Raw genomic sequence first — 26,176 nt, 5'->3', positions numbered from 1 at the left:
TGCAATTAGTCTGGTTCTGATCTTTTAGCTCATTAATGACGGCTAACCCCACGTGAGAATTCTATCATTGTCACCAGTGTAGTCTTGTCATTGTACTTAAAATGCTTCATTTTCTTCCTCAGATCTATGGATCTCTTTACGTACTTGTGGGTGGTTGAGTGAAGAGACTCCAGAGTTGGTTTTGTTCTTGGAAACAGCTGCTGTGTTTGTCATGACTGAGTCATCTAATGACCCAAGATGTGGATCATCTCCAGAGACTAGAAGCTATGTTTGGATTTGAATGTTAGGAAATATAAATGGTTTGATAAAAATATTCAGAAGTGTGTTAATTCTCCTCACTGTAAAGAAACGAGTGCATTTTAACTGTAAAATATAGTAAAAACTGTTAAATAAAATGTAGTAAAAAAGAACAAATCAACATGACACTTCCACAATCGAAAGTGTTTTGTTTAAATACTCATGTTTCTTAATAGTTTTTGTTATCAGTTATGTACATTAGGGTTTTATGTTTCATTTTCTGTTGATTAACGAAAGTTTATTGCATTATTTAAGTGTCGTGTGTGTTACCACGATGGTGTTTTGTGTTTGCGTGAATGAATCTGTGCACCTTCTGTTTGTTAGTATATACTTCAGCTTGTGAGAAAGCTACTTGTGAACTTTGATTCTTCATATGGTTTTCTCTTTTACCACCTGCATTATTAGGGTGCTTGTCAGTATATGTTAAATGTTTCTGTATTTTTAACAAAAATATTCTGGCAACCACAGCTGCCTTTTTTTTTTGGTAAAAACTATTGAATTTTTTTACAGTGTTGGTAATCTTGCAATATTGTCTAAAATTTGGGGTCAGTAAGGTATTTTTTCTTGAAAGAAATTAATACTTTTTATTGAGCAAGGGTGAATTAAATTTATCAAAAATGACCAAAACATTTACAAAAATTATCAAAAATAAAAACAGCTTTTCCATCACAGGAATAAACATTTTATAATAATAATAAATTAAAATTGCAATATTTCACAATATTACTATTTTTATTTTAGCCTTAGTTAGAATAAGATACTTCTTTCAAAAACATTCAATAATCTTAGCAATTTCAAACTTTTGATCGTTTCTGTTATAGATTTTGACCAACAACAATTGCCAAAATATGCACTTGACCTCCCATTTCCATTGAGACGAATGATCTGGAAAATAAAATTATTAATTTTGATGATTTAATGATTAAAGATGGAGTTATTCTAGTACATCGAGGAAAAAAAAAATGGAAATGGAAGGTCAAGTCGAGCACAATGAATTAAAGGATATAGTATGCAAAGAAGTGTACTCCATTGCAGTCCAGGATTTCTACATACTAAATCCTGCCAAAAATGAAGCATGTGCTATTACATTTACATTACAGTTACACTTAGTCATTTAGCAGCAGACACTTTCATCTAAAGCGACTTACAAATGAGGACAATGGAAGCAATCAAAATCAACAAAAGAGCAATGATATGCAAGTGCTATAACAAGTCTAAGTTAGCTTAATGCAGTAATTTTTTACATTTTTTTAATTACTGTATATAATAAATAAAAAGAAAATAGATAGAATAGAAAAAGAATAGAGCAAGCTAGTGTTAGAGGCCTTTTTTTTTTTTTTTGCTTTTTGTTAATTGTATAATAAATAAAAAGAAATCAAATAGACAGAATACAAAAAAGCTATTATTTTTTCTTTTTTTTTTAAGAAAACAAGCAGTTAGATGAATAAATGAATAGAGTGAAAGTCTAAAAAGGGGCAAGTTTTTTTTTTTTTTTTTTAAAGAATAGAATTAGAATAGAGAGTGCTTGAGTTAGAGGGTCAAATAAAGATGGAAGAGATGTGTTTTTAGCCGATTCTTGAAGATGCTGCTCGGATTGAGGAATAGTCAAAATCTTTGTGACGTCACTAAACTCAAAACCTCTTGATGATCTGCTAATCTAGAGTGTTTCCAGACAGTAAACGTATCGTTTCGCTTTCTTCAAGCTATCGTTGAATAACAATCCAGCACCACCCCCTGTCTCGATAGCACTGAGCCGGGAATCATGGGGAGGCCTCATTTAGCTTGCTTGATTAATGCTTGATGAGGATGTGCAAGTGTCCTGCTGGGGTGAACGGAGCAATTCTCTCGGGTGTAAATGCCAATTAAATGTTTACAAATAATTAACCACAGTGCCTACTTGTCCCCTCAGGGGTTGAAATGCTGTTGTGGGTAAACACGGCATTTACAGTTAAGGATGCAGGGCTACTTCTGCATCTGTTCAGGTGCCACATTTGCAGCTTTGAAGCAGCAGTCACGCACTGTTGTGCGGTGGCAGAAGAGACGATTCCTGTGGCGCGATGCTGCTCGGTCTGAGAGGAGTTCCTGGTGTGTAACGCCGCTTTCTCTTTTTGAAATGGGACGGTTCTCGGATGAGAGCCAAGACATGGTGTGTTACTCATCCCTTGTTTTCTTACCCAAGCATCAAATTAAATGCTAATTGTTTTTGTCTGTGTATGATGTGGCGCTGAGCGGCACGGTGAGCTTGACTAGAGACCTGACACACAGAAACTGGATGCTAGAGTGTGTGTGTGTGTGTGTGTGTGTGTGATTATAACAGAGCACAAGCAGCACTTATCTTTCTCTCCCCCAGAACAGGCCTGGATCGCCCTTTAAATGCCATTTAAACCCTGTCATGCGATCAACGCATGACACCATCCTTTTGCTTTGAAAAGAAGCATGCTGGATTTGTGAATTAACCATTTAATCGCTTTCACTAGCGTCTGAGGTAACAGGACTGAGAGCACCATTCCTTTGATGAGGGACCTTTAAACTCTGTAGCTTAAAAAAAAGGTTGCATCAGAGCAGAAAGCCTTGTGGGTAGTGCTTCGAAACATAGCACGTGGTTGTGCTTCAGGACGACCCTCAGTCGAGTCTAGGCTTGTGGTCCTTTCCTGATCATGTCCCTCTTTCTCTTCCTCTCTCTCTGTTCTGTCCCAATAAAGGCAAAAATGTCAAAAATAAATTTTTAATAGTAATAATAAGGCAAAAACTATTAGTTACTGCAGCACCATGGAACAAAAAAATGGTAACACCAATGCTGCATTTATTTGATCAAAAGCACAGTAAAAACAGCAATATTGTGAAAATATTACAATTTAAGATTGTTTCTATTTTATTATATTCTAAAATGTAATTAATCATTACTCCAGTCCTCATTCTCACATGATCCTTTAGAAATCATTCTAATATACTCATTTTTGTTGCTGAAGAAACATTTCTTATTAATATTAAAAACAGATGTGCTGCTTAATTTTTTGTGGAAACTTTTTTTTTTTTTCAGATTTTTTTGTAACATTCTAAATGTTTTTACTCTGACTTTTGAAAATGTCTGTCTAGGGGTGAGCGATATACCGGTAAACATGATTAAGGACAGATTTTGGACTATCATCATAAACACAGTGATTTAGGTCTTACGTGAAAGCAAACAGCTGAGAAAGAAAACACATGTGTAACAGTATATTGGATCCGAGCAGCTTTTAAAGTGACAGCAGTCTAATATTCCTGCTGTCTATCATTCATGTTAATCAAACAACAAAAGAAAGATAATATCTCACTGCTCTTGACTAAATCACTTTTGTAAATTTAAGAAGAAATATATATTTAATTTACACAGCGAATAATATGTAGTGCTATTTATATCTAGGGTTATCTAATGGTTAGGGAGTCGGCCTTGTACGGCTGCCCACTGCTCCAGGTGTGTGTGTGTGCATTTGTTCACTACTCACTGTTGTGTGTGTGCACTTGGATGGGTTAAATGCAGAGCACCAATTTCGAGTATGGGTCACCATACTTGACAATACGTCACGACTTAACTTAACTTAACGATACATTTGATTACTTTATACAATGTAGCATTTCTTATTTATTTGTTCTACTGTAGGTTTTTGTCCTATTGCTTGTAATAAGTTGTATATGCTTATTTAATCGCTGACTGTTTACGTGTCTTCAGTGAGCTTGAGTTTTTTTTTATTTTATTTAGGCTAGTATTCGTTTTTTGTGATACTGACACTAGTGACAAGAATTTCTATGGTAAATTTTTGTATATTTTCATACCACGTCTGTCCATGATTTCTCAATAAAGGCAGAGGAAGTTGAAAGGAAGAAATCAGTGAAAAATAAAATAGCCACTACGAAGAATAGGAGGAGTATTAAAAGAATAATAATGCTAAACTATATCGAGTATAATATTAGATTGTGTAGTTTTGTGTCACAGGGGTATTTGAGGCTGTGAGGGTATACAAGACAAAGTACTACAGTATATTAACACATATATCACAGGGACATGAAATTTCATAGCAGAAATGACCCGATCAGACTTCAGTTCAGTTCTCAAGCTTTTGTAAAAACCTATATATATATATATATATATATATATATATATATATATATATATATAAAAGCAGTGTACTGTAGTGTGTTGCATTCTGAAACTCTGCATGTAGCCCTGCTTTACTTCCCAGCTGTCAATGTTTGTGCCTGTCACATAAATCACTTTTATGTCCACTAGCAGACATCGATGACAAAGTTACATTCAGTGTGTAGGCCGGGAGTCGAGGTAATTTCAAAGTCCTTGTTATTTCACCGGCTTTGGCCACACGGGGGTGTCAAACAATAAGATGTATGCCAAAGGGACACAAAAAAATGAAAGCAAAGAAACAGGGGTATAGAAGGATGGAGAGCGAGTGGAGAGATTTCTAAGCAGGGCACTTCATATCAAGATAATAACAAGTCTGGCAGCAGAGGCCCTTGGTGGCTGCCACAGAGAGAAACATGCCATTAGGGCTGCTATGTGAGGCCTACAACTCCGACAGACTATTACATCCTTTCAAGTGAGAAGTGTTGGGGGGCAAAGACCCAGTTGTTGCCCTCGGCAAACAGGGGCACGGCCTGTCTGACTGGCCGCTGTGTGCCCTCACGCCCGGGGGCGATAGTTTGTGAGCGCCTGTGCGTTCTAACAGCTCCTTCACGGGAACGCTGAGCTTTTAGAAGGCCACATTCCTGCTGAACAGCAGCGCTAAAATATGCAGGAGTATTTTGCCTGTGAATAGCAGCATGTCCCCTAATTCACACGGTGAGGCAAAAACTGGAGATTGGCATCAGGCAATCTGCATTGTTTTCCTATAGTGTCAGCACTTAGCACATTCTTGGCTCCGCGGTGTGAGGTTTGGTTCACTGCTCTCTCATTCCTCTCATACCCCCTGTCCAAGCTTGACAAATCAGATTGTTTATGCATTTCACACCCCCCTCCTCCCCAAAAAACAACCAAACAAACAAAATTTGCATCAGGACACAATGTTCTAAAACCTAGCCTTGCTCTCTACTGCCTACATACAGTAGGAAGTTAAATTGACTGCGTGATTGCTTTTACATTTAGCCTAAGTGCCCAACACCACTTCCGGTGCAGTATTGACTGTGGAAATTGTGAGAAAATGAAGTACAAAAGGTGAAGTTTGTGTTCCACAAGAGGACAAAGCAACATTGATCTGATCCATTTTTACACTATTGGAACTTATTACTAATAAATGTTTTAATATAATATACTAAAATGTTATGTTTACTAGAAGTAATTATGTATATAATATACTATAAACTAGATTGTAATAACATCAGGTGTGATCGACAGTTACTAGAAATAGCTACTACCACACTTTGCTATAGGACAGTACTATACCAGAAGTTCATTTATTCCAGTAGAGTCTAAAAAAATGTTACTCTGGGATAAACAGTGTATATTTAATGAAATGTAACTATTTTTTAAATGATCATTATTATTTTCTTTTTTGAATTAATTGAATGTGCTTGATGCAATGCATTGTTGGATTCTTCTCATCAAAGCATACATGTGATGCTTATCAGTTGAGAAGTTATTTAATAGTTAATGAGCTACTTAAACAAAATGGAATAAAATTACATGTATTCTATGTAATGTTCTATAGGCCTATATAATATAATATTCTATCTATCTATCTATCCATCTAATATTCTATAAATATAAATAGAGAATATTTTATAATATTATATGTAATATTATATATAATAAATGGTATAATAAATAATGGTCTAATTTCAGTAAATGGCCCATATTAAATTACATATTATTTATTATTATATAACATAACATAATTCTATAATTAAATGTATTTTATATCTAAGAATATAGTATATAGAATAAAGATACATCTATTATAGTTAATACTCACACACACACACACACAATGGTTTTTATACAGTACAAACCGTATTTTCTATCATCTAACACCAACCCTACACTTAAACCTACCCCTTACAAGAAACTTTGTAAATTTTTACTTTCTCAAAAAAACAAAAAAACAACTCATTCTGTATGATTTATGTATGTCAGACTTTGTCTCTGTGTCTTGTGTTTCCCCCGGACCCACAAACTTGATGGCGGCTGAGGATAGACTGTGGGGTTTGTGGCAGGCCGGCCGGAGGTTGGAGCGGTATGTGGAGGATTTCTGTGAGCTAGTTCACCAGCTGAGCTGGCACGATGCTGCTCTTGGTGCGTGCTTTCTGCTGGGGCTGGACGATGAAATAATCCGTTGCGATTTTCCTGACGTGGATTTTCCCCTTATCGAACTGATTAATCTTGTGCTCTTTTTAAATGGTTCTGACTTTGAAGTTTATGAAGTTAAGGAACTTCTCAAGCCTCGTCGTCCAGCCCACTCAGAAGCACGCTACGTCGCGCCAGAACCCCCACATACCGCGCCAACGGCTCGGACCGCCTGCCCGACCCCAAAACCCCCCGTGTTCTCCATAGTTCCACCCTCGTCCTCAGCCCAAGTCAGCCGCCCGTGGCCAACGCAAGTCAGCCGCCGTCCGCGGCTCACCCAAGCCCGCTGTCCGTGGGGAAATTAATGCCGCCGTCTGTGGCCAACGCAAGCCCGCAGCCGTCTGTGGCTCTCCCAAACCTGCTGTCCGCGGGGAAGTCTACGCCGCCGTCCGCGGCCCACCCAAGCCCACCGTTCGCAGGTAAGTTAACGCTGCCGTCCACGGCCAACGAAAGTCCGCCGCCGTCTGCGGCTCTCCCAAGCCCACCGTTCGCAGGGAAATTAACGCCGCCGTCTGCGGCCAACGCAAGTCCGCTGCTGTTCGCGGCCAAAGCAAGCCCGCCAGCAGAGAGTGTGGCAAGCCCACCGGCTGTTGCTCTCCCTAGCCCAGTGCCCGCTCCTCGCAGGAGCCCTCCAGTGCCTGCTCCTCGCAAGAGCCCTCCAGTGCCTGCTCCTCGCAAAAGCTTCTCCGCTGGTCCCGTCCAGCCCTCCTACGTCTCCGCTGGTCCCATCCAGCCCTCCGTCGTCCCCGCTGGTTCCGTCCAGCTCCGCGCTTCCAGAGCGCCCCCAAGAGTCCGCTCCCCCTGAACCCCAGACTGAAACCACCTCTAATTTCCCCAAGGAATTTTTTTGGGGGGGGTAGTAGGGCTCCTGCCGTAGAGCTCCTGCCAAGCTCCGCCATGGCCTCCTGTATCCCCGGATCCGCCATGTCTGTATCCGCCGGAACGGGAGCCACCCTGGAGGCCTCCAGAGCGCCCCCCCCCTCCCCGTTGGATGTTTCTAGGCGCGGGATGCACCTTCCGGGATGGGGGAGTAGTGTCAGACTTGTCTCTGTGTCTTGTGTTTCCCCTCCTCTTGTGCCCTTATTTGGTCTTCCTGTTCCTGTCCTTGTTTGGTGTCATCATTAGTTGATTAGTCCCTAGCCGTTTGTCATTAATTATCTAGTTTCACCCTGTGTTTATAAGCCCTGTGTTTCCCTGCCTCAGTGTCCTGTCTGATCGTCTTATGGTATTTGTTCTGTGTCTCCAGCGATCCCTGAGTTTGTCTAAATAAAGTTAATGATTGAAGAAGTTCCTTGCCTCCTCGTTTCCCTGGCTCCAGAGCGTGTGTGACAATGTAAGGGATAATCAACGGCTAGCTGTGCACTAAACGATTTGAATGTATGACGTGGAGGCGAAGAAGGTTGCCTCTGCAAAGTGCATTCAAATCGTTTAATGCACAGCTAGCTGTTGATTATCCCGTTTATGCCATGGTCATTTGCCAGCATTCACATATTAAAGATGTTAATAATATTTGCGCTGCAATATTAGACCGGAACGATAAAAATGACGGTTATTTTCGTCTGTATTACTATTCAACTGTAACTGTATGTTACTATGGTTACCAATGTTTATAGGAAGCGCATTAATATAGAACGTGATTACACTGACCTGGAACTACCTGTGCAGTTAAACGAATTTAATCAACACCTGCCAGCCAATCAGAATCGAGTATTCAGGCAGACCATGGCATAAAAGCTTTTGTACCCATGGGGACCTCAATTTAGGTCCCCACCGTGACACGAGTCCCCATGAGTCTGTGTGTATTCAGGTTTAAGTCCCCACCAGGATATATACACCTGTACACACACACACACACGTTTGTTTTTGTGAAAAGTAGGGACATCCCACAGGCGTAATGGTTTTTATACTGTACAAACTACACCAACCCTACCCCTTACAGGAAACTTTGTGCTATTTCAGATTTTCAATACACTCCATTCTGTGTGATTTATAAGCGTTTTGAAAAGTGGGGACATGTCCTGAAAAGTCACCTTCTCCTTGTAATACCCGTCATACCCTTGTCATTATACAAATTTATGTCCTCATTTGACACAAAAATGTGCACACACACACACACACACACACACACACACACACACACACCTTTATAGAATAATAACAATAATATAATAAGAGTTTGAAATATTTGATATTAACTATTTAACCTTAACAATAATATTCCATATGAAATTTCAACTCTTTATGTTAAAAATAACCCACAAAAAACTATAATTATAGTGAACTTTTATAACGTTAAATTATTTGTGTTTTTAAATATTTTCTTTGAGTGAGATGATGGCAAGGTCAATCTAAATATGGGCAAATGAGCAATTAATTATTTAATATCAAGTGATATTATATCCAGTAGCTACCATTACATTAATTAAAAAATCTGTGCTATTGACTGTTAAAAGTTATGGTACCAGTACATTTTGCATTTCTAAACAATGCTGTATGTTGCTGCTAACCTTTTGAAATGCATCGGCTGTGCTGTCTAGGTGCTTCACAAATGAGCCATAACACTCAACTTTAACAATACACATGTGTGTGTAACATTATTGTGATTAAGCACTGAAGTGTGAGTATTGAGTAAAGAGCTGCCACAATTGACCTTGTTTGAGAGCGATAAGCGTCATCGTTTTAATGCAGAGACAAAGATGTTATTGCTGTAAATGGGGCTGGCAGAACGTTAGCTCACTGAGCCTCTTTCTCCATGCACACCTCCCATTCAAGACTGATGGCTCTGTCAGCGGCCTCTCTGACGGCACGCATCTGGCCTAATAATAGCCAAAAACGGACTAATTTCGCTGTCCAGAGTCATACACCCACAAATGCACTTTTCATGGAGAATGGGGCAACTTAGCTAACCAGAGAGCTGTCAGGGGTGCTTGAATAAACATTCTTATTCAGTCTTTTAAAGTGGCAACCTGTAATATTCAAATCACTAGATAGGGTGCTATTGACAGAAAACACACTCAATGTCAAAACCATCACAAAGTAACTCTGATCCGGACATGACCTCAAGACCACAGCAGGAGCTCCAAATCCTCACAAACTTTTTTCACAGAACAGAGAGAGAGAGAGAAAGAGAGAATCTATTACATCAAAATATAATTTCAAATATGATCAAATTTCTTCTATAATGCTTGTATGTCCAAGGTTGGACACTGTTAGTAGACAAATAAACAAATTAAGGTGAAAAGTGTGTTTTTCTGATAGAGTTCATTTTCTGAAAGTCGCTAAAGTGCCGTATAGTTACATAAACACCCTTAAATGTTCAGTCAGTTTCTGCACAAGAACTGAAAAACAAACCTGACTTCTGGAAATGAGCCATAAGGTTCATTTTTTTCCCCGTGTTAAATGCTGACGGCGCATTTAGGAGTGTTTACTGTTGTACTGGCTCTTGCTGTGAGCAATGGATACCACTTTCCTAAAGCAAATTCTGCCAGGATCCATCAAGAGCAAAGGTTACACTGTTAATTTTATTTCTGCATTGAGAAAGTTTGTCTCCAGCACAAACGGAACGATATTGCCTTCTAGAATAATTTCCGTTTTCGAGTTCAATATCTTGATGTGTCACTCACTCTTCCTTTGGTTAAGATTGCGAGGGGAGGAGAATCTATATGCACATATTTCCTGGAGAAGCTGTTACTGTTTTTAATGTTTTCGCGTTGACATCTGACTTTGATACTGCCTACAGAAAAGATTTCTTAGAAAAAAAGAAAAAAAAAGAAATGACGTCTCAATAAAGGAGTCATGGATGTATATAAGTACCATTACCAAAATGAGGAAGAAAATGGCACAATGATGAAAATGTGGAGAATAATTTGGTTTCTTTGTGCTGGAGAGCTATTGCTTCTGTGAAATTTACTGGCATGTGAACTTCAAAACATAGATGCATTTTCCTCTTAAAGAGCTCAAATGGCTGAGCAGCATTTGCTGGAGGGAGGATGTGATTAGGTTAAAGAGTGGCGCCAGCTTCAATGGCCGTGCTCGCTTTGAAATGCACAACCATGCATTGTGCTCTGACAAACTGCACTTGGATTCTGTTTTAATATAGCATACCTACTGCAAAGAAAGAGCATAAAGAGCCTGAATCAGATAGTACAAGTGCGATGTACACCAAATGCACTTCTGCAATGTTCCCAAAAAACATCTCTTCCTCCATTGGGGCAGTGGCACTAAATTTGTAAGCAGGGTGGCGGAGTTGATCTATTTCTGCTTGCAGAAACTCAAATGCGAGAGGGGGTGGAAAGGAAGAACAAATGAGAGAAAGAGACCAAAGTACCCGTTTCTTGCTCTAATCTATTTCAACTGGGTTAATGTGGCTTGATAATGATCAAACAGAATATGACTTTCTCGTGATAAATGGCCCCCACAGCCACCAGTTGGCCATGGCATTTGGTGCAACCGACGCCTCTAAACGATTTATTCCACCACCGTCCAATAACTAATGGTAGCTGTCATCTCTAAAAGACCAATGGTGGAACATAGGCATTTGGTAGCCGTATCATTAAAACACATATGGAACATTAGAACGCGGAGGCAACAGGGGAAGATGTCAGTCAGCAGTGGCGGGAGTGGATGTAACCGTAGCTCTAATTGTCTTCTTCCGCGCGTACCACACTGAAACACCAGTATTTATGTTTTGCCAAGAACATATTTTTCCAGCACAGGCCGACAGAACAGAGGGAGATGTAATGAACCACTGGGCAGACATGTGTTTGCGGGGTTTGTCTAAATGACTGGGAGCTTTTCTCCTACTGAATCTGTCTTCATTTCGAGGAAAGGGTCCTTTCTGAGCCCTCCATTAATGCCAGTTTTTACCTCGCTGCCTCACAGGGATTTCCCAGCAGTCGATACGCCATGGCTTGTCGAAGGTGGTTCTGAAAACGGATGGGTTTAAGCTGGATGCTCCTGCAAATCGAGAGGAGAGAGATGGGAAAATGTAAAATCATGCTTCCTGGAACAATTTGCAACCAGACTACATAAGAGAGATCAATCATAGCCCATAATGGGATTTATATAAAAAAAAAAAAAAAAAAACACTGATGTCCATTAGTATAAAAAACCCTTCAGAATGATGTTCCTTTTTTAAGTCATTTAAATTGCACGAGATGGATGGGGTATTCTGAATAACGATGAAACAGAATTTTGAAATAAAGGAATACGCTTCAACAACAAATTATTTATTTCATATGCATCAATCAGCGAGAGTGGAGTTTGAAGTTTGATTCGCATCATGTCGAAAAATGCATGTAGCAACTACAGCGGTGTCAATCAGTCAAGAATGCAACCGCAAACAACAACCAAAAACATACGTCTCCTAAACGCTTCTCGGTCTGATCAGCCATTTACCGTTAGGAAACAAACAAACGGTATCTCCTCACTATTCATTAAATTCTGAGACATCCCCGACAGGTGTGCCAGCGAGAGACTGAGAGACAGGAAGACAGGCGTAGAGACCTCAGTGAATCAGTGACACCGCCTTAAAAAAAACCACAGCCGCCTGCCAGCGATCATAGCCAACTTTGAAGCTCCATTAATTGCCATTCCGTCATCGCTTGTCGCAACATGCGGGGTGTTACTTGGCACACACGCGCTCTTTCACTCAGCCTTTTAATGCTTGGTGAAATTAACTGCGTGTTCCTTGTGCTTTACATGTGCTGGTTACAGCCGAGGTCTCTGGTAATTGAGGAGCCGGCGCCGTACGTTTGACGAGGCAGATGAATCGCCGCTGCGCTTCCTCCAGACAGAGACAGAGTGTGAAAAAAGCCAGGCCTTACTCATTCTCTGGGCAGCACTTCCTCTCTGCTATCTACTTTCTTAATAATTTACAAAGCTGAAACCTCACAGTTATTAAACTAGTGCCCCATTAACCTGTGAAAACTTTGGATTTTCTTTTTCTCCCTGCTCTATAACCATCCAAATGTCAGAATATGACACTTTAAAAACACAGCTAACCCAATAATTGACTTGTGGTCATGATTGCAACATATTCTGACCAAGAAATGGCAATTTAGATAAGAAGGGGCCATCTTACAGTAAATAGATTGGAAGAGGTTATCTCTAAGGAAAGGGCTTTTTATTTTTAAACCATTTTAATAGATTAAAATTAATTAATTAATTATTAATTAATTATCTCATTACAAATGACAATCAATTTGGACTGAGAAATGGGCCCCCAAAAAGATCATTTAAAGTCATTATTGTGTTAAATGAAAAAAAAAAAAAAAACGTATTAAATAATATTGAAAAAAACGTATTGGCTACCATTACATTTCTGTATATTTATACAGAATGTTCAATAATTATACATGCATACATGATATGTTATTAATCAGTTTTAAATGGGGGGATTTAAAATGAAGATTAAAATATCAAAAATTAAAATGATGTTCTAAACATGAAACTATAAGTGCCAGTAGGTGGCAGCAATGAGTTGAGTGAGTTGTTCAGTCAGTCATTCATTCATTCATTCATTCAAATGAATCGTTCAAATGGTTGATTCATTCAGAAACAAAGCAAGGGATGTTCTGTCCTAAATTGCTCCCTAAACCCTTGCGGTCTTCCTCCAAGTCCACACTTTCATGACATAATGCCGTTTTGACTGTTGGTTAGGATTGTGCATCGAAAGCTGCAAAGGAGGTGCTCGCGAACACCCTTCTGAAAGCTAAAATGACGAATGGGACAATTGGAACATCCTATGGTTTTGTGGATTTAATGGACACACGCAGGTCATTATAAGTCCGCAAGTGCACATGAAGTGTGCCATTTGGGAAAGGGCCTGACTGTCTTTATGAATGATTCAATGAATCATTGACTTGCTCGATTCGCTTGAAAATGTGAATTTATTCAGTAACAAAACAGCGCTGTGTGTTGCTGGGAAAGACACAACAGTTCTGCTGTGGTTTTGCTCGAAACTATTTTAATTGGCAAAATTGAGTAAAAACAGACAATATTGTGTCTAAAATGTAACAATTTTAACTTCTTGTTTAATGAACTGTTGTATAAAATCATGTTCACAATTGTGCAGATACTGTATTTGGGAAATAAACAGCACTCTTGTTTTTATGATATTGCTATATCATATGATATTAATATAAGACAAGTTTTTATTGTTGTCAGCATTGTGTTTGACAGTGGAAAAATAAAGCAGAAATGGCTTTTTTTTGAGACCTCCTCACCAACTGCACTTCTGATCTCAACCAGGCCGGGAGGCGATGACAGAAAGCCATTTTAATAATGAATAGAAATGTCCATTATGCATTTTTTATAAGTGATCCATCTGTGAATTTTATGAGTGGAAACACAACAATATAGATAGAGGTGAGTTAGAGAGGGCACAGAGGTCAGACTATATAAAATGTGGCTCTGACGCACTGAAATCTGCAGCGTGTGATAAAATTGTTTTTGCTTTGAAAAAAGAGTGCCAGTTGAAAGAGGATCTTTGTTCCATATTCATATCTTTTTTTTTTTTGTCTTTTTGAATTGAAGTGAATTGGTGGAAAGTCTTATTTTTCTGGATGTTGGTATCTCTGCACTTTATGATTATATTCACCTGTGGCTTGGCTTGTTACCTAATTAGCTGATGTATATCCTTGTGTTTCTCTTACAGTTGAGTTTTTAGTTTTAAAGCTTTACTTGTTGATTCTTCAAGAGTGTTTTGTTAATGCTTTGACCTTGATTCATTTGAGAATATTGACTTTTTTTTTTTACTTCAAAATTTTGAGTTTGCATTAAGTGGTTTAAATGGAGTATGCTGAATTTGGCCTAAATCAGCCAACTTAAAATTTTAAGGCAATCAGCATCAGCAGATTTTTATTTTATACAACAAAAATTTGAGAATCTCCCACAAAAATAAGTTGAGCAAACTCAAAAATCTGCTGAAGCTGGGTGCCTTAAAATTTTAAGTTGGCTCAACTTTTTTTTTTTTTTTTTTACAGTGTAATTTGTTACAATTGTTAAACAAGTTACTCAGTGTAGTAATCCAGACAGGCTGTTTACTGCAACCACTTGAAACAAAATTTAGCTTTTTATCTTTCACAATCAATGTACAATTTGACTTTGCCCTTCATATATTAGCCTTGCTTACATTGCCTCCATTGTTTGTTGACATTATGGCATGAAAAGGTGTTTTATTCATGTGGGTCAGTTGTCCGTCCATACACGTGAACATATTCTTAAAAAAAAAAAAAAATTGTGACATGTTTGAGGTAAGATGGGAAAAATGTATAGAAAATAGTTTTGGTTTTATCATTTATTATTAGCATCGGCAGTATTGACAGTTAAAAAAGACTTGAAGACTTGAATTTGAAATGTCTAATCTGTCATTTGAGGAATCAGTTTTGATGTCTTTCTGTCTGCCTATAGCTTAGTCTCCTTTTAGGGGTTGTTCAAGAAACCTGAAAATAATTATTTGTAGATCACAAACTTAGTTTCGCACGGTGACAGACTAAAAAAAAGAGCATTGTTCGAAAATGGCACCTCCAACCTGAGGACATGACAGGAAGAGGCACGTAGCCCTACAACTTTAAACGCTTTGGAAGCGTTGTCATCACACGGAATACAAAAGCCGCTACATTTGTATTTTTATCTGAATTGTGTTGTTGCGTTCCTGCTCGTCATGCACGGAGCTAATATATACAAAATCTGTTCGACAGGAATCAACAAAGCTGTCTTTGATGGGATTCCACCCACATCCTCATGGCGCTCAAAGTGGGTTCCAACGAGGAGAATGGAGAGATAACAATTGACATCCAAGGTATTCTCCCCTTATTTTCTTCACTGAAACAGGCAGATAAATGCACAAGCCAAGGAGTGATCCATAAAGGATTTTAAAGTATGCTAGCGGTATTCAGAGCATCAGCTCACCTACTTTCTCGCTGGATCCATTTCGGAAAAAAACATTCATCTGCTTTATTCATTTGGCCAGATTATCGGAATCTAATGCAATGAGGCCGGTTGTCAATTATGTAAAAAAAAAAAAAAAAAAAAAAATTTTTAATGCTGTGTTTATTAACATACTGTACAGTATCATCAGGGATATTTAAGGTAACACTTTATTTTAAGGTCTCTTAACTAGTTGCTAATTAGCATGCATATTAATAGAATATTAGCCATTTATTAGTAGTAATTAAGCACATATTAATGCCTTATTCTACATGACCTTATTCTACATCCCTAATCCAACCCAATACCTAAACGTAACAACTACCTTACTAACTATTAATAAGCAGCAAATTAGGAATTTTTTGGCAATATCAGCCCGTATAAGAAAAAAAGCAGCATTTCCTTAGCTTGTATATTTTCAATATGGGCCTAAATGGAGCTTGAACTAGATTTGATGCTGTTCAGGGCACAGAATGCTGACTGAATGCTATACTGTACATACTGTATGAAAAAGCAAGCATAGTCGAGATCCGTTCAGTGCATGTTCAGTGGCGCATCACATCAATTTTCATAAGCACTATCGCCTTTCAAAGAATAAGACGCAAAGAGAAATGCATGTAATAGTTGTAAGAGAGAGAATAAGGCATACCATGTCCATTTGTCTTTGACACTTTGGTTTTAATCATCAACTTTGTGTCATTGTTCACATGGGCTAACATAACTGTATCAACTGCTGCTGCTAATCTCTGTTCTAGATTTAAAGCGTAAATATGGATAAGATAGCTACTGAAGATAAACCTAATCATGATCTCCCCACAAACTAGTTGTCGTTGTAGATTACATGATTACAAGCCCTTTAGAACCTTAGTTGATGGCTGAGAAGGGTTGCATGGCCAAATCACAGATGTACTGTTGTAAAAACATCTGATTTCTTGCAAACTGCAGCTGTATATGCATGGTTTTTATTTCTTCATATTATGTCCTGTATTCAATACACCTGTACTGGTTTCAACCATTCAGGTGTGCAAGAGTTGCTTGTTTGTTGTTCTGAAGCATCTGTGCTGACAGCGAAGGAGTGTTTGTATGTGTATAGGAACAGAAATGTTGCAGTATGGTTTTCGACGGGCAGCTGGATGTTGTGCAGAACTACTATGTTTCAGAGCTCTGTACCAATATTCTGTCCATCAACACACAACTCCAAAATATAAACTTAAAATGAGCAAGCCAGATCCCTCTGAGCTACAGTTTGTATGAATTACACAGTCATTTTTTTCACGCTTTCCAACTCGGTGTGATCTTGTTCTCTCGGTTTGAAGGCACTTGTGAAAACTTGTTTTCTTATACTACTTTTTTTTTGCATCCTGCAAGCTTGTACACTTCTAGGCATTCATGATGTAGATATAATAATCAGTAGAAGGAGATTTGTCTGACTGGCATATTATTTTCCATTGTAGCTTTTATGGTTATTTTCATATAATATAACTTAATATAAGCATGTAAAAGCATACATATATTTAATATAAGCAGAATACAGGAAAAGTGGTTCATTTACACTTTATGCATTATTATTATTATCTCCTTTTCTATAGCCTAGTTAAGATATTTAGCTACCTTTCAAAAGTTAGGAGTTGGTGAGTTGTTGTTGTTATTTTTTAAATATTATTATTATTATTTAATAAGTTTCTTATGCTCACTTTTTGCATTTATATAAGCACAGTAAAGAATTTTTTAAATATTATTGTTTTATTAATATATTTTACAGCAGCTATTACTCCAGTCTTCAGTGTCACATGCTCTTTCAGAAATCATTCAAATATTAATTTAAAATATTTGAAAATATATATTATATGTCTAGCCTCTGAAGTAAAAAAGAAAAGGAACATGGTTGAGGTCAGCCAAATTATGTTTCCATGTTTATTTTCTATGTCGCTGTTTCCTCCAAAATTGCATTTCCCTGAACAATTTAAACTGCTCTCTAATTGGCTTTCAGAGTGTGCTTTTGATATGGTGTGGACTGACTTTTAGAGAACCTGATTTCAATCACAGAATTGCTGTTGCATTACATATGGTTCATGATGTTGCCACGACAACCCATCTGCTTCTGTTAAACATATATTTCCTACCTGAACTCATTTCCTTCCAAACAGTCTGTAATAATCTTTATATATCTGCAGAACATATGTATTCTTTTGCTTTATATATGATTTTCTTCCCTAGCTTCCCTGCGTATGATTTTCAGACTGTTTTGAGTGTCAGCTTTATTTTTAATATTCCCAGTGCTCTCTCACAGAAAAGCGATTTCTATTTATATATTTTCACACTTTTACAGTATATGTTTTTTCAATATTAAGTAGCACACTGCTAGCAACAACACTGACAAATGGGATGCGAGCTGACAAGATCTGCAGACGTTACATGTTATAGCATGTTTTTCTATTTCTGTTGCACGGCTTCTGTGTTAAGGAGGCATGGGTTACCAAATGCCAACCTCTTGACAAAATCTGATGATAATAATGGTTGGTTAAGGATTTAACTAATAATAATAATCAAATTAATTTTTAGAAAGGAATAGTTCACCCCAAAATGAAAATTTACTGAAAATGTACCCTCAGGCCATCCAAGGTGTAGCTGAGTTTTTTTTCTTTATCTGAACAAATTTGGAGAAATGTACAATTTACACCACTTGCTCATCAATTGATCCTCTGCAGTGAATGGGTGCCGTCAGAATGAGAGTTCAAATCCAGCTGATAAAAGCATCAAAATAATCCACAAGTAATCCACACAATAATCCACAAGTAAGCAAAAAACTGCATGTTTCTAAGAAACAAATCCATTTTAAAAGATGTTTTTGACTTCAAACTGCAAAGCAATTTCTTCCTCCGGTGAAAAAGTTGTAAGAAACAAATCCATCATTAAGGCATTTTATCTTTAAAGGGGACCTATTATGCAAAAATCACTTTTATAAGGTGTTTGAACACAGTTGTGTGGCCGCAGTAGGTGAAAACAACCAGCCTGTAATGGTAAAAATCCACCCACTAATTTTTTGTAATTCCAATAAATCATAAACTGTCTCTCAGAACAAGCGATTCTCCCTACGTACACGTGATCGTAGGGAAAAAGTCCCGCCCATTTGTGATGCTCTCTGCGCTATTGGCAGATACGATGTCAGTGCCAAAGAGGCATTACAAGTGTTGTGTTTTGGGATGCACCAATGAACATAGGCGTCTCCATAGACTCCCTCCATCTGAGCCGCTGAGGACACTGTGGTTAAATTTAACTTTCAAAGGAAATGTCCCGGGAACAAATCTGTAAAGACCACTATATTAGGGATCAAAACCAACGCTTTGTGCGCAAAGAATGTTTGAGCTCCAGACAAAGAAAGTATCATGCATATGTTTTCCAAATTGCCTTTCTGAAAGAGCACTCTGTAAGGCTAATGTTGCTAAAGCTACCATTGTCTCTGCCTGTTTTCACTGATGCTGCCTTCACGTCAAATGCCTTAAAAATGCTTTTGAAAGCAATGTGAAGTCGACACTTGAATTTGTTGAGCTCATATTCACAAGTGGGACTTATAAAGTTTGTCACAAACTTATAAAGATTGTGATAGCATTTTTATCATGCACAGTACAATCAGACTTTTAAACCGATTCCAGTTCGAACATATAAGGCTAAACACCGCTACTGTGAGTTTCTGACATTTTCAGTGCGTGAGATTGTCCTGTTTTGTTTTTGCATGAGCTCTTAAAGCTCCACCCTCTTCTGAAAACGGCCGGGAGCACATTTGCATTAAAAGGGACCAATACAAAAATGATGCGTTTTGGCTCATACCCTAGAAGTGGGAATTTTAACAAGCTATAAAAAATGATCTGTCTGGTATTTTGAGCTAAAACTTCACATACACACTATTTTATAACAGACTTATTTTACATCTTGTAAATAATAGGTCACATTTAAACCATTGCTTCTGTCCAATATATAGTCCATAATAATTCTTCTTCCAGTGACAAAGTCTATCCCCTGTTGTCCTCTCACATTAAAATCGACCAACATATTTATTTTAGAACTGTTTTAGCATGTAAACAATGCATGATCTGTGCATATTTCTCTCATGATTCAGTTGAGATGATTTTTTTCACAGAAGAAAACAATTTTGTAGTTTAAACACCTTAATGATGGATTTGTTTCTGATAAACACACAGCTTTTCACTTCACAAGACGTTAATCGATGTACTGAAGTCATGTACATTTCTTGTGGATTATTGTGATGTTTCTTATCAGCTGTTTGGACTCTCATTCTGACGGCACCCATTCACTGCAAAGGATCCACTGGTGAGCAAGTGATGTAATGCTAAATTTCTCAAAATCTTTTCAGATGAAGAAACAAACTTATCTACATCTTGAATGGCCTGGGCATGAAAACATTTTCAGCAAAGTTTCATTTTTGGGTGAACTATACCTTTAAGATACTTATAATAATCTGAAAGAATGTGAATTGAAGATGATTTGATGGTTAAAACTGGGCATTACATATAAAGGTGGAACACAATGAATCCCTAAATAGCCACACAATGCCTAGGAATGTTTAACTGAATTTTGATTTCACATTGACTTTAACTACAGTTTTAATGCAGAATGAATAAATCTAATATAATGTTGGCTTACTTTGCCTGTTCCCTTCATCCTCTAGTCTGCAGAGGGAGCTGCAAAGGCTTGCATTTCATTTCTTAAGCTGTTCAGAACTTTTCAAGGGTACAATGCAGTCAGGATGAGTTATGGCTCAGAGAAACCACAAACTCTCTCTCTTTCTCTCTCACTAATGGAGGAGCAAAGGAGAACAGCACAGGGCCATGACTAACTGGATACAGCAGACACAGTTAACTGGAGGTCAGGAGGCTTTACTCTCACCGTCCACTTAAAAAAATGACTTGTCACACTACACTCAAACACACCAATCAACATCCATCTACTTTGAGTGTTGCGGATCATTTGCGGACATTACTGATTGAACCTAGATGAAACTGTCAGGGGCACTTTTGAGTTTACAGACCCACCGTATGATGGTTGTAATTGTCTTTTTCAGCAGTGCATAAGTTTTGTTTTTTAAGAACATTTATGGTATTATAGACAAGTATGCACAATATTTCAGAACCATTTAAGTTATCGGCCGATATTGGCATTGATTTCTGTTTTTAGTAATGGTGGATTCCTAATTATTGTATTTTTTAATAAATCAAGACTACTATGGTATAACACAAATAGATAGTACATAACCACAATTTATACACTTACTCTACTATTTGTAAGATATTTTTATGCTCACCAAGGCAGCATTTATTTGATCAAAAAACAGTAAAACATTAATATTGTGAACTATTATTACAATTTAAAGAACTTTTCTCTATTAATATTTTTTTTTAAATGCAATTTATTCCTTTGATGTAAAGCTGAATTTTCAGCAGCCATTACTCCAGTCTTAGGTGTCACATGATCCTTCATTCTAATATGCTGATTTGCTGCTCAAGAATATTAATGTCATGCAAATCACATTTTTTTTCAGTATTTCTTGATGTAAACCAAGTTCAAAAGAACAGCATTTATTTATTTTTTTGCTAAATTAATGTCTTCACTGTTAGTTTTGAGCAATTTAATGCATCCTCGCTGAATAAAAGTATAATTTTATTAAAAACCCCAAACTTATAAACGGCAGTATACTTCTGTATAAATCATTTTATAAACAACAATAACAAATCATAATAAATAGAAGTTGTTTTTTCAGGGTCTGGAAATTCTCATGGCATGTGCTGCGTGTTCTGTGTGTGGTTTACCTGTAAGAATGCAGCAATGCCGGGTCAGGCCTTTCCATTCGGAGATAGCAGGCGACTATTCTGGACTCAACAAAGCTGGCAACTTCACAAATGTCTTCATAACCAGCATTAAAAGGTTTCTCAAACACAGAGCCTTTGGAGCACAGCTGAGAGAGAGAAAAGGTGGGAGAAATCCAAGGTAGCTTCCATTAATTGTGATGCTGACCAAAATAATCCTGCTTATAACATGTTTGATCAGTTGTCAAATAAAATGTAATAAATATGTTCATTTTAAATGAATGATAATGAATGAAAGTTAGTCCATTTGAGGGCTGTTTCCACAAACCCAGGCACATGACGTCACTGTCACATTACAAGAATCAGCTTGATGCATTTCTGTGATCTAGGGTTGCCAACCGTTCCGTATTAGCCGGAACGTCCCATATATTGGGCTTAATTTTTGTGTCCCGTACGTGACCTCCCTTGTCCCGTTTCTTGACTGGCTGCTAACCACTGACTGATACAGCAGCAGCAGTGCTGGACACTGATCACTTGAGAACAATCACCAACACCTGTCACAGGTCCAGTCACAGCCACGCTCAACGCAGTATAGGCCTACATTAAGTAAATCAGAAATCGTGAACATTACTGTTCGAGGAAGGCTGCAGAATGAATCCTCTGCTGGCTTGTTGCTCGCGCTAAAGCCAGTTCCGTCCATGTTTTGACTTTAGTAAATCAGTTTTGGCGAACACAAACAACATGATTATTTTTCATGAGTCTAACATCCAGCCGCGCAAAAAAGCATGCAATCTACATGAGACGTGATCAATAGGGGAAGCTGTCTTTCACTATTGTAATGTTGTAAAGTAGAGAAAAAAAAACATTTTACATTTAAGTAACTAGCATATTCTTAACCGTGGACCTTATTCTTGACACACAAAATGACCCCCCCAAAAAAGTGTGAAGCACCAAAGCAGCCCATATTAAATCTAAGTTATGCGATAGTCCCGTATTTTTCCTTTCTGAAGTTGGCAACCCTATTGTGACCAAAGCTGAGTAATGCAATAAAACAGCCAAACAATATGAAGAATTTCACCTTGAGCACTGAATGTTTTCGAATGTACTGTCAGCTCAGTAATGGACAGCTTAATTAAAAGGAACATGTTCTCTTCACTTTACAACATGTGTATAAACACTCTCTATGACCTTTTTTCTCATTTGACCATGTATTGTATGACATTATTACGTAATGACATGTATGACATTGACATTGACATTAAAATTATATTAATCTCAGCTAAGAGAAAAGAAAGAAACATTTCTAATGTTTAAGAATCTACAGATCCACTTAAACATGGTCAAAGTCCATTAATGTGGGATCCAGGTAATAGTGATAACAGGTCAGAATTATGATTTTAAGAGCCTCTGAGCTCCGGAATATTGTAATCAGTAATTAAAGCTCTTCAAGATGTGCCTCAGAATATCTTCAAAACATTTTGTTAAGAAGAGCAGCAGAGTTAGAAATCAGGTTATTCATTTATTTTAATTACTTTAATTGAGTATGCTCATTTGTCCTATTTTCATGTTTAGATTACATTTGGCACAGTCTAAACTCAATTTAAAAAAAAAAGTAATAACACTATTAAATGTATTTATTTATTTTTTGTTGGCCAAATAAAATCTCAGTGACCATAGTATCAGATGACAGTGTCACAGTACTTTTATAAATACCATGGTGACCATTTTTAGTGTTGGGCATTTGAACAAGCCTCAAACATTAAATATTAAATGAATGCATAAATCGCTTAATTTGCCCTATGAATGATACCTCAAATCATGTGGTTTGTTGAGCTGTTACTTTTTAAAGCAATCTTATGACTTACATGTATACTTGGATGGGCTTTTTTTTCTTTCAACCACCCTGAACATCCAAACAGCAACTGCATATAAAATGACTTTGAACGCCTTACGATCCCCATAATGGTGCATGTGCACGCACATTTTCAAACAATCTAGTGCGTAAGTGTATTAAATGCACAGATAAAGGTCTGTAGGATGGGCAGCCTGTGGTATAATTTGAATATCGAGTACCTCTAGTGCAGCAGTGAAACGGCTGGCTGCAGTGGCATATTTCTTCTGTTGGTAGTACGAGTTGGCGTCCTGTAAAGCTACATCGAGCCATTTGTCAATTTGAGGCAGAAAGCTGAGATTAGGTCCACTCGGAGGCCCTCCTATTTCAGCCGCTTGACACATTAATTGTGTGGCGGTGGAGGCCAGGGACTTGTGGGTAATGTCCTGTTCGTCACCGAACACTAACTTTGTCTCAGCCTCCATCAGGTCTCTTAGAGAAATGCGAGGGGGCGCAGGAAGGGGGCTTCGTTCATTATTTGCTCCCGTGCAGTCGTCCGGCGATCCATCTTTTCTTCTAGTGTCATTCTTCTTGCTCCTCTTTGGGGCACTGCTGTCTGTCTTTTTCCCTTTTCTCTTGTTTTTTTGGCCCTTTTCCTCAGGCTGGTTTGTTTGGACTGTGGCAGGCGTTGGATGCTCTGTGCACTCGGGGAAAACTGTCTGCTCTAGTCCCTGGAGCTCCAGGCTTCCAGTCGAGTTTGCAATATTTCTGAAAGATATTTAAAATGAAAGGAATAATTTATCCAAGATGTTTTAACTTGAAAAAATCGCTTCTGGACAAATATGAGTCCATAATCCATACTAATGCTTCCTCCAATAAAAAGGTCCATCCCCTGTTGTCTCTCACATCAAAATCCACCCACATGTAGAACTGTTTTGGACTGTTTTCACTTGTAAATGGTGCTTGATCTGTACATATTTCTCTCTTGATTCAGATGAGATGACCTTTTCACTGACTATTATAAATGGAGAACTCCTATCTTAGCTGGAATCAACGGTTTGAAGTTAAAAACATCTTAATATATTTACAAACATGCAGCGTTTTGCTTCAAGACATTAAATGATGGACTGGAGTGATGTGGATTGCTTGTGGATTACTGTGATGTTTTTAACAGCTGCTTGAACTCTCATTCTGACGGCACCCATTCACTGCAGAGGATTCGTTGGTGAGATATAAAGGTCAAATTCAAAGTACATTTTCACCAAAATTTAATTTATGGGTGAACTATTCCTTTAATGCAACACTTTTCTTTTAGGGACTGTTTTTTTTTTCATCCCATTGTACTGCTCTTCCATGTTTTTTTTTGTTTTTTTTGGTGAAACATGCACTAGATGGATGTGTTTATCCACTGCGCCTGCAGAATTGGTAATAACAGACAAGCAACTTACGATCTACTCCACACGCTGGACTGTCCCATTCCTACATGGGTTACTCCCCATGAATTCAAACAGCCCAGGAAATAAACGCATTTTACATCCCAATGAAGGCCTGCTCTCCTCTTACAGAGAGAGTACAGACAAGTTCTCAATTCTCTAAGCGGGCTGAAACTTGAATACATTCGCTGCTATTATTCTTCTGTAAGAGCACTGCTGTTAGTGTACTGTTAGAGAAGTCACTTAAATAATGTAGAGGGCCGGGGTGCTGATTCACTGTCGCTCTTGAGATGTGCTTAGGAAAAGGTCACTGTGACATATACACCTGTTGGCAATGGGCCGAGCTCTGCTTTAAGAGTAGACTGCAAATTCTTCCATCTTTATGTGTGTGTGTGTTACTACCGTGTGGGGCGAAAGAGTGTTTTGTCCTTATAAAAGCATTTTAAACCAGGCTCAGACTACAGGAGTTTTAGGCCGATTTATCTTGTATAGGACCTTGCCCGTCGTTTACGATGTTCAGCCCAGATTACGTATCTGGTAATGTAAGGTGTTTTAAGATCTAATCTTAACCCTCCCGATCTGCTCAGACACACCTGATAACATCAAATATAATAGAATGTTTGATATTTAAGATTTAAATCGATGGACAATGCATCTCCATTTCCTTAAAATGTAGAAAATTGAAGCCAAAATGTCCCATGAATGGTCGCTGTCATCTTGTGCTGATGACGTTATTTGAAGCCAGAGCCTGTGAAGCTATCATTAGCTGAAGCCGTTGAATCAAACTCCAGCCAAAACACACAAGTTTGTAAGCTCACGATCGTGACGCCAAACCCCATTTTTTAGCATCGCATAACTAACTAAAAGCAAACGTTTTAGAAAAGCAAACACTTGAACACATCAGAGTGATAAAAACTACCTAAAAAGACGTAAACCTTTGGGGAGAAAATTTATTTGACATTTAATTGGATTTTTTTTTTTTTAGCTTGGCTCACATGCCATTCGTTTACATGGAGAGAGCGCCGTTTATGACCTACTGCAGCCAGCCACCAGATGGCGATCAAAATGTTTTGGCTTCATTTTTTAGGATGTGTGCAGCACACTTGGTGTGGACAAAAAAAAGAGCTGACCTCAGTTTTGAATTTAACAGGTGACTGCAGAAAGCTGCTAGTGCTGATGGTGTTGCTAAGCAAACACTTTTTACCATTAGCTAGCATATTACTGTTAACAGATATTTAAATTGGCATTTAATTGGCATTCTCACCTTTGCGGAAGAACAGACAATATCCATTTCGTTATCCATTATGTCACGTGAGGTGCTTCCTCTGGCATGATAATCTTAACAGTATCTTGTACTGTGTGATGCTCCATGATTTTCAAATCATGTTTGAGATTTGAAAGAAGACAATCTGTGTGCGATGCAACCAGATTTCATAATCGGTTAGGATTGAAAAACTCCTGTAGTCTGAGCCATAGAGCAAAAGAATTCTTGTTATAGTGGAGATGTGGGCACTAGATATGGATTTAGGGC

General features: G+C 38.0%; 1 protein-coding gene across 1 annotated transcript in view; it reads right to left on the bottom strand.

The window, feature by feature from the left end:
* Positions 1-24,689, bottom strand: part of LOC131549134 (spermatogenesis-associated protein 16-like) — a 67,688-nt gene extending 42,999 nt beyond the window's left edge. The window contains exons 1-4 of the mRNA XM_058790984.1: positions 24,661-24,689; positions 23,455-23,980; positions 21,385-21,530; positions 11,495-11,584 (exon numbers count right to left, since the gene is read on the bottom strand). Coding sequence (XP_058646967.1) covers positions 11,495-11,584; positions 21,385-21,530; positions 23,455-23,980; positions 24,661-24,689 — 791 coding nt within the window. The remainder of the gene's footprint in view (positions 1-11,494; positions 11,585-21,384; positions 21,531-23,454; positions 23,981-24,660) is intronic.
* Positions 24,690-26,176: the final 1,487 nt, after the last annotated feature.

Source organism: Onychostoma macrolepis, chromosome 11 (genome assembly GCF_012432095.1).
Source record: "Onychostoma macrolepis isolate SWU-2019 chromosome 11, ASM1243209v1, whole genome shotgun sequence".
Taxonomy (NCBI): domain Eukaryota; kingdom Metazoa; phylum Chordata; class Actinopteri; order Cypriniformes; family Cyprinidae; genus Onychostoma; species Onychostoma macrolepis.
The sequence above is the reverse complement of the archived record's forward strand: the minus strand, read 5'-3'. Positions and strand labels throughout refer to the sequence as shown.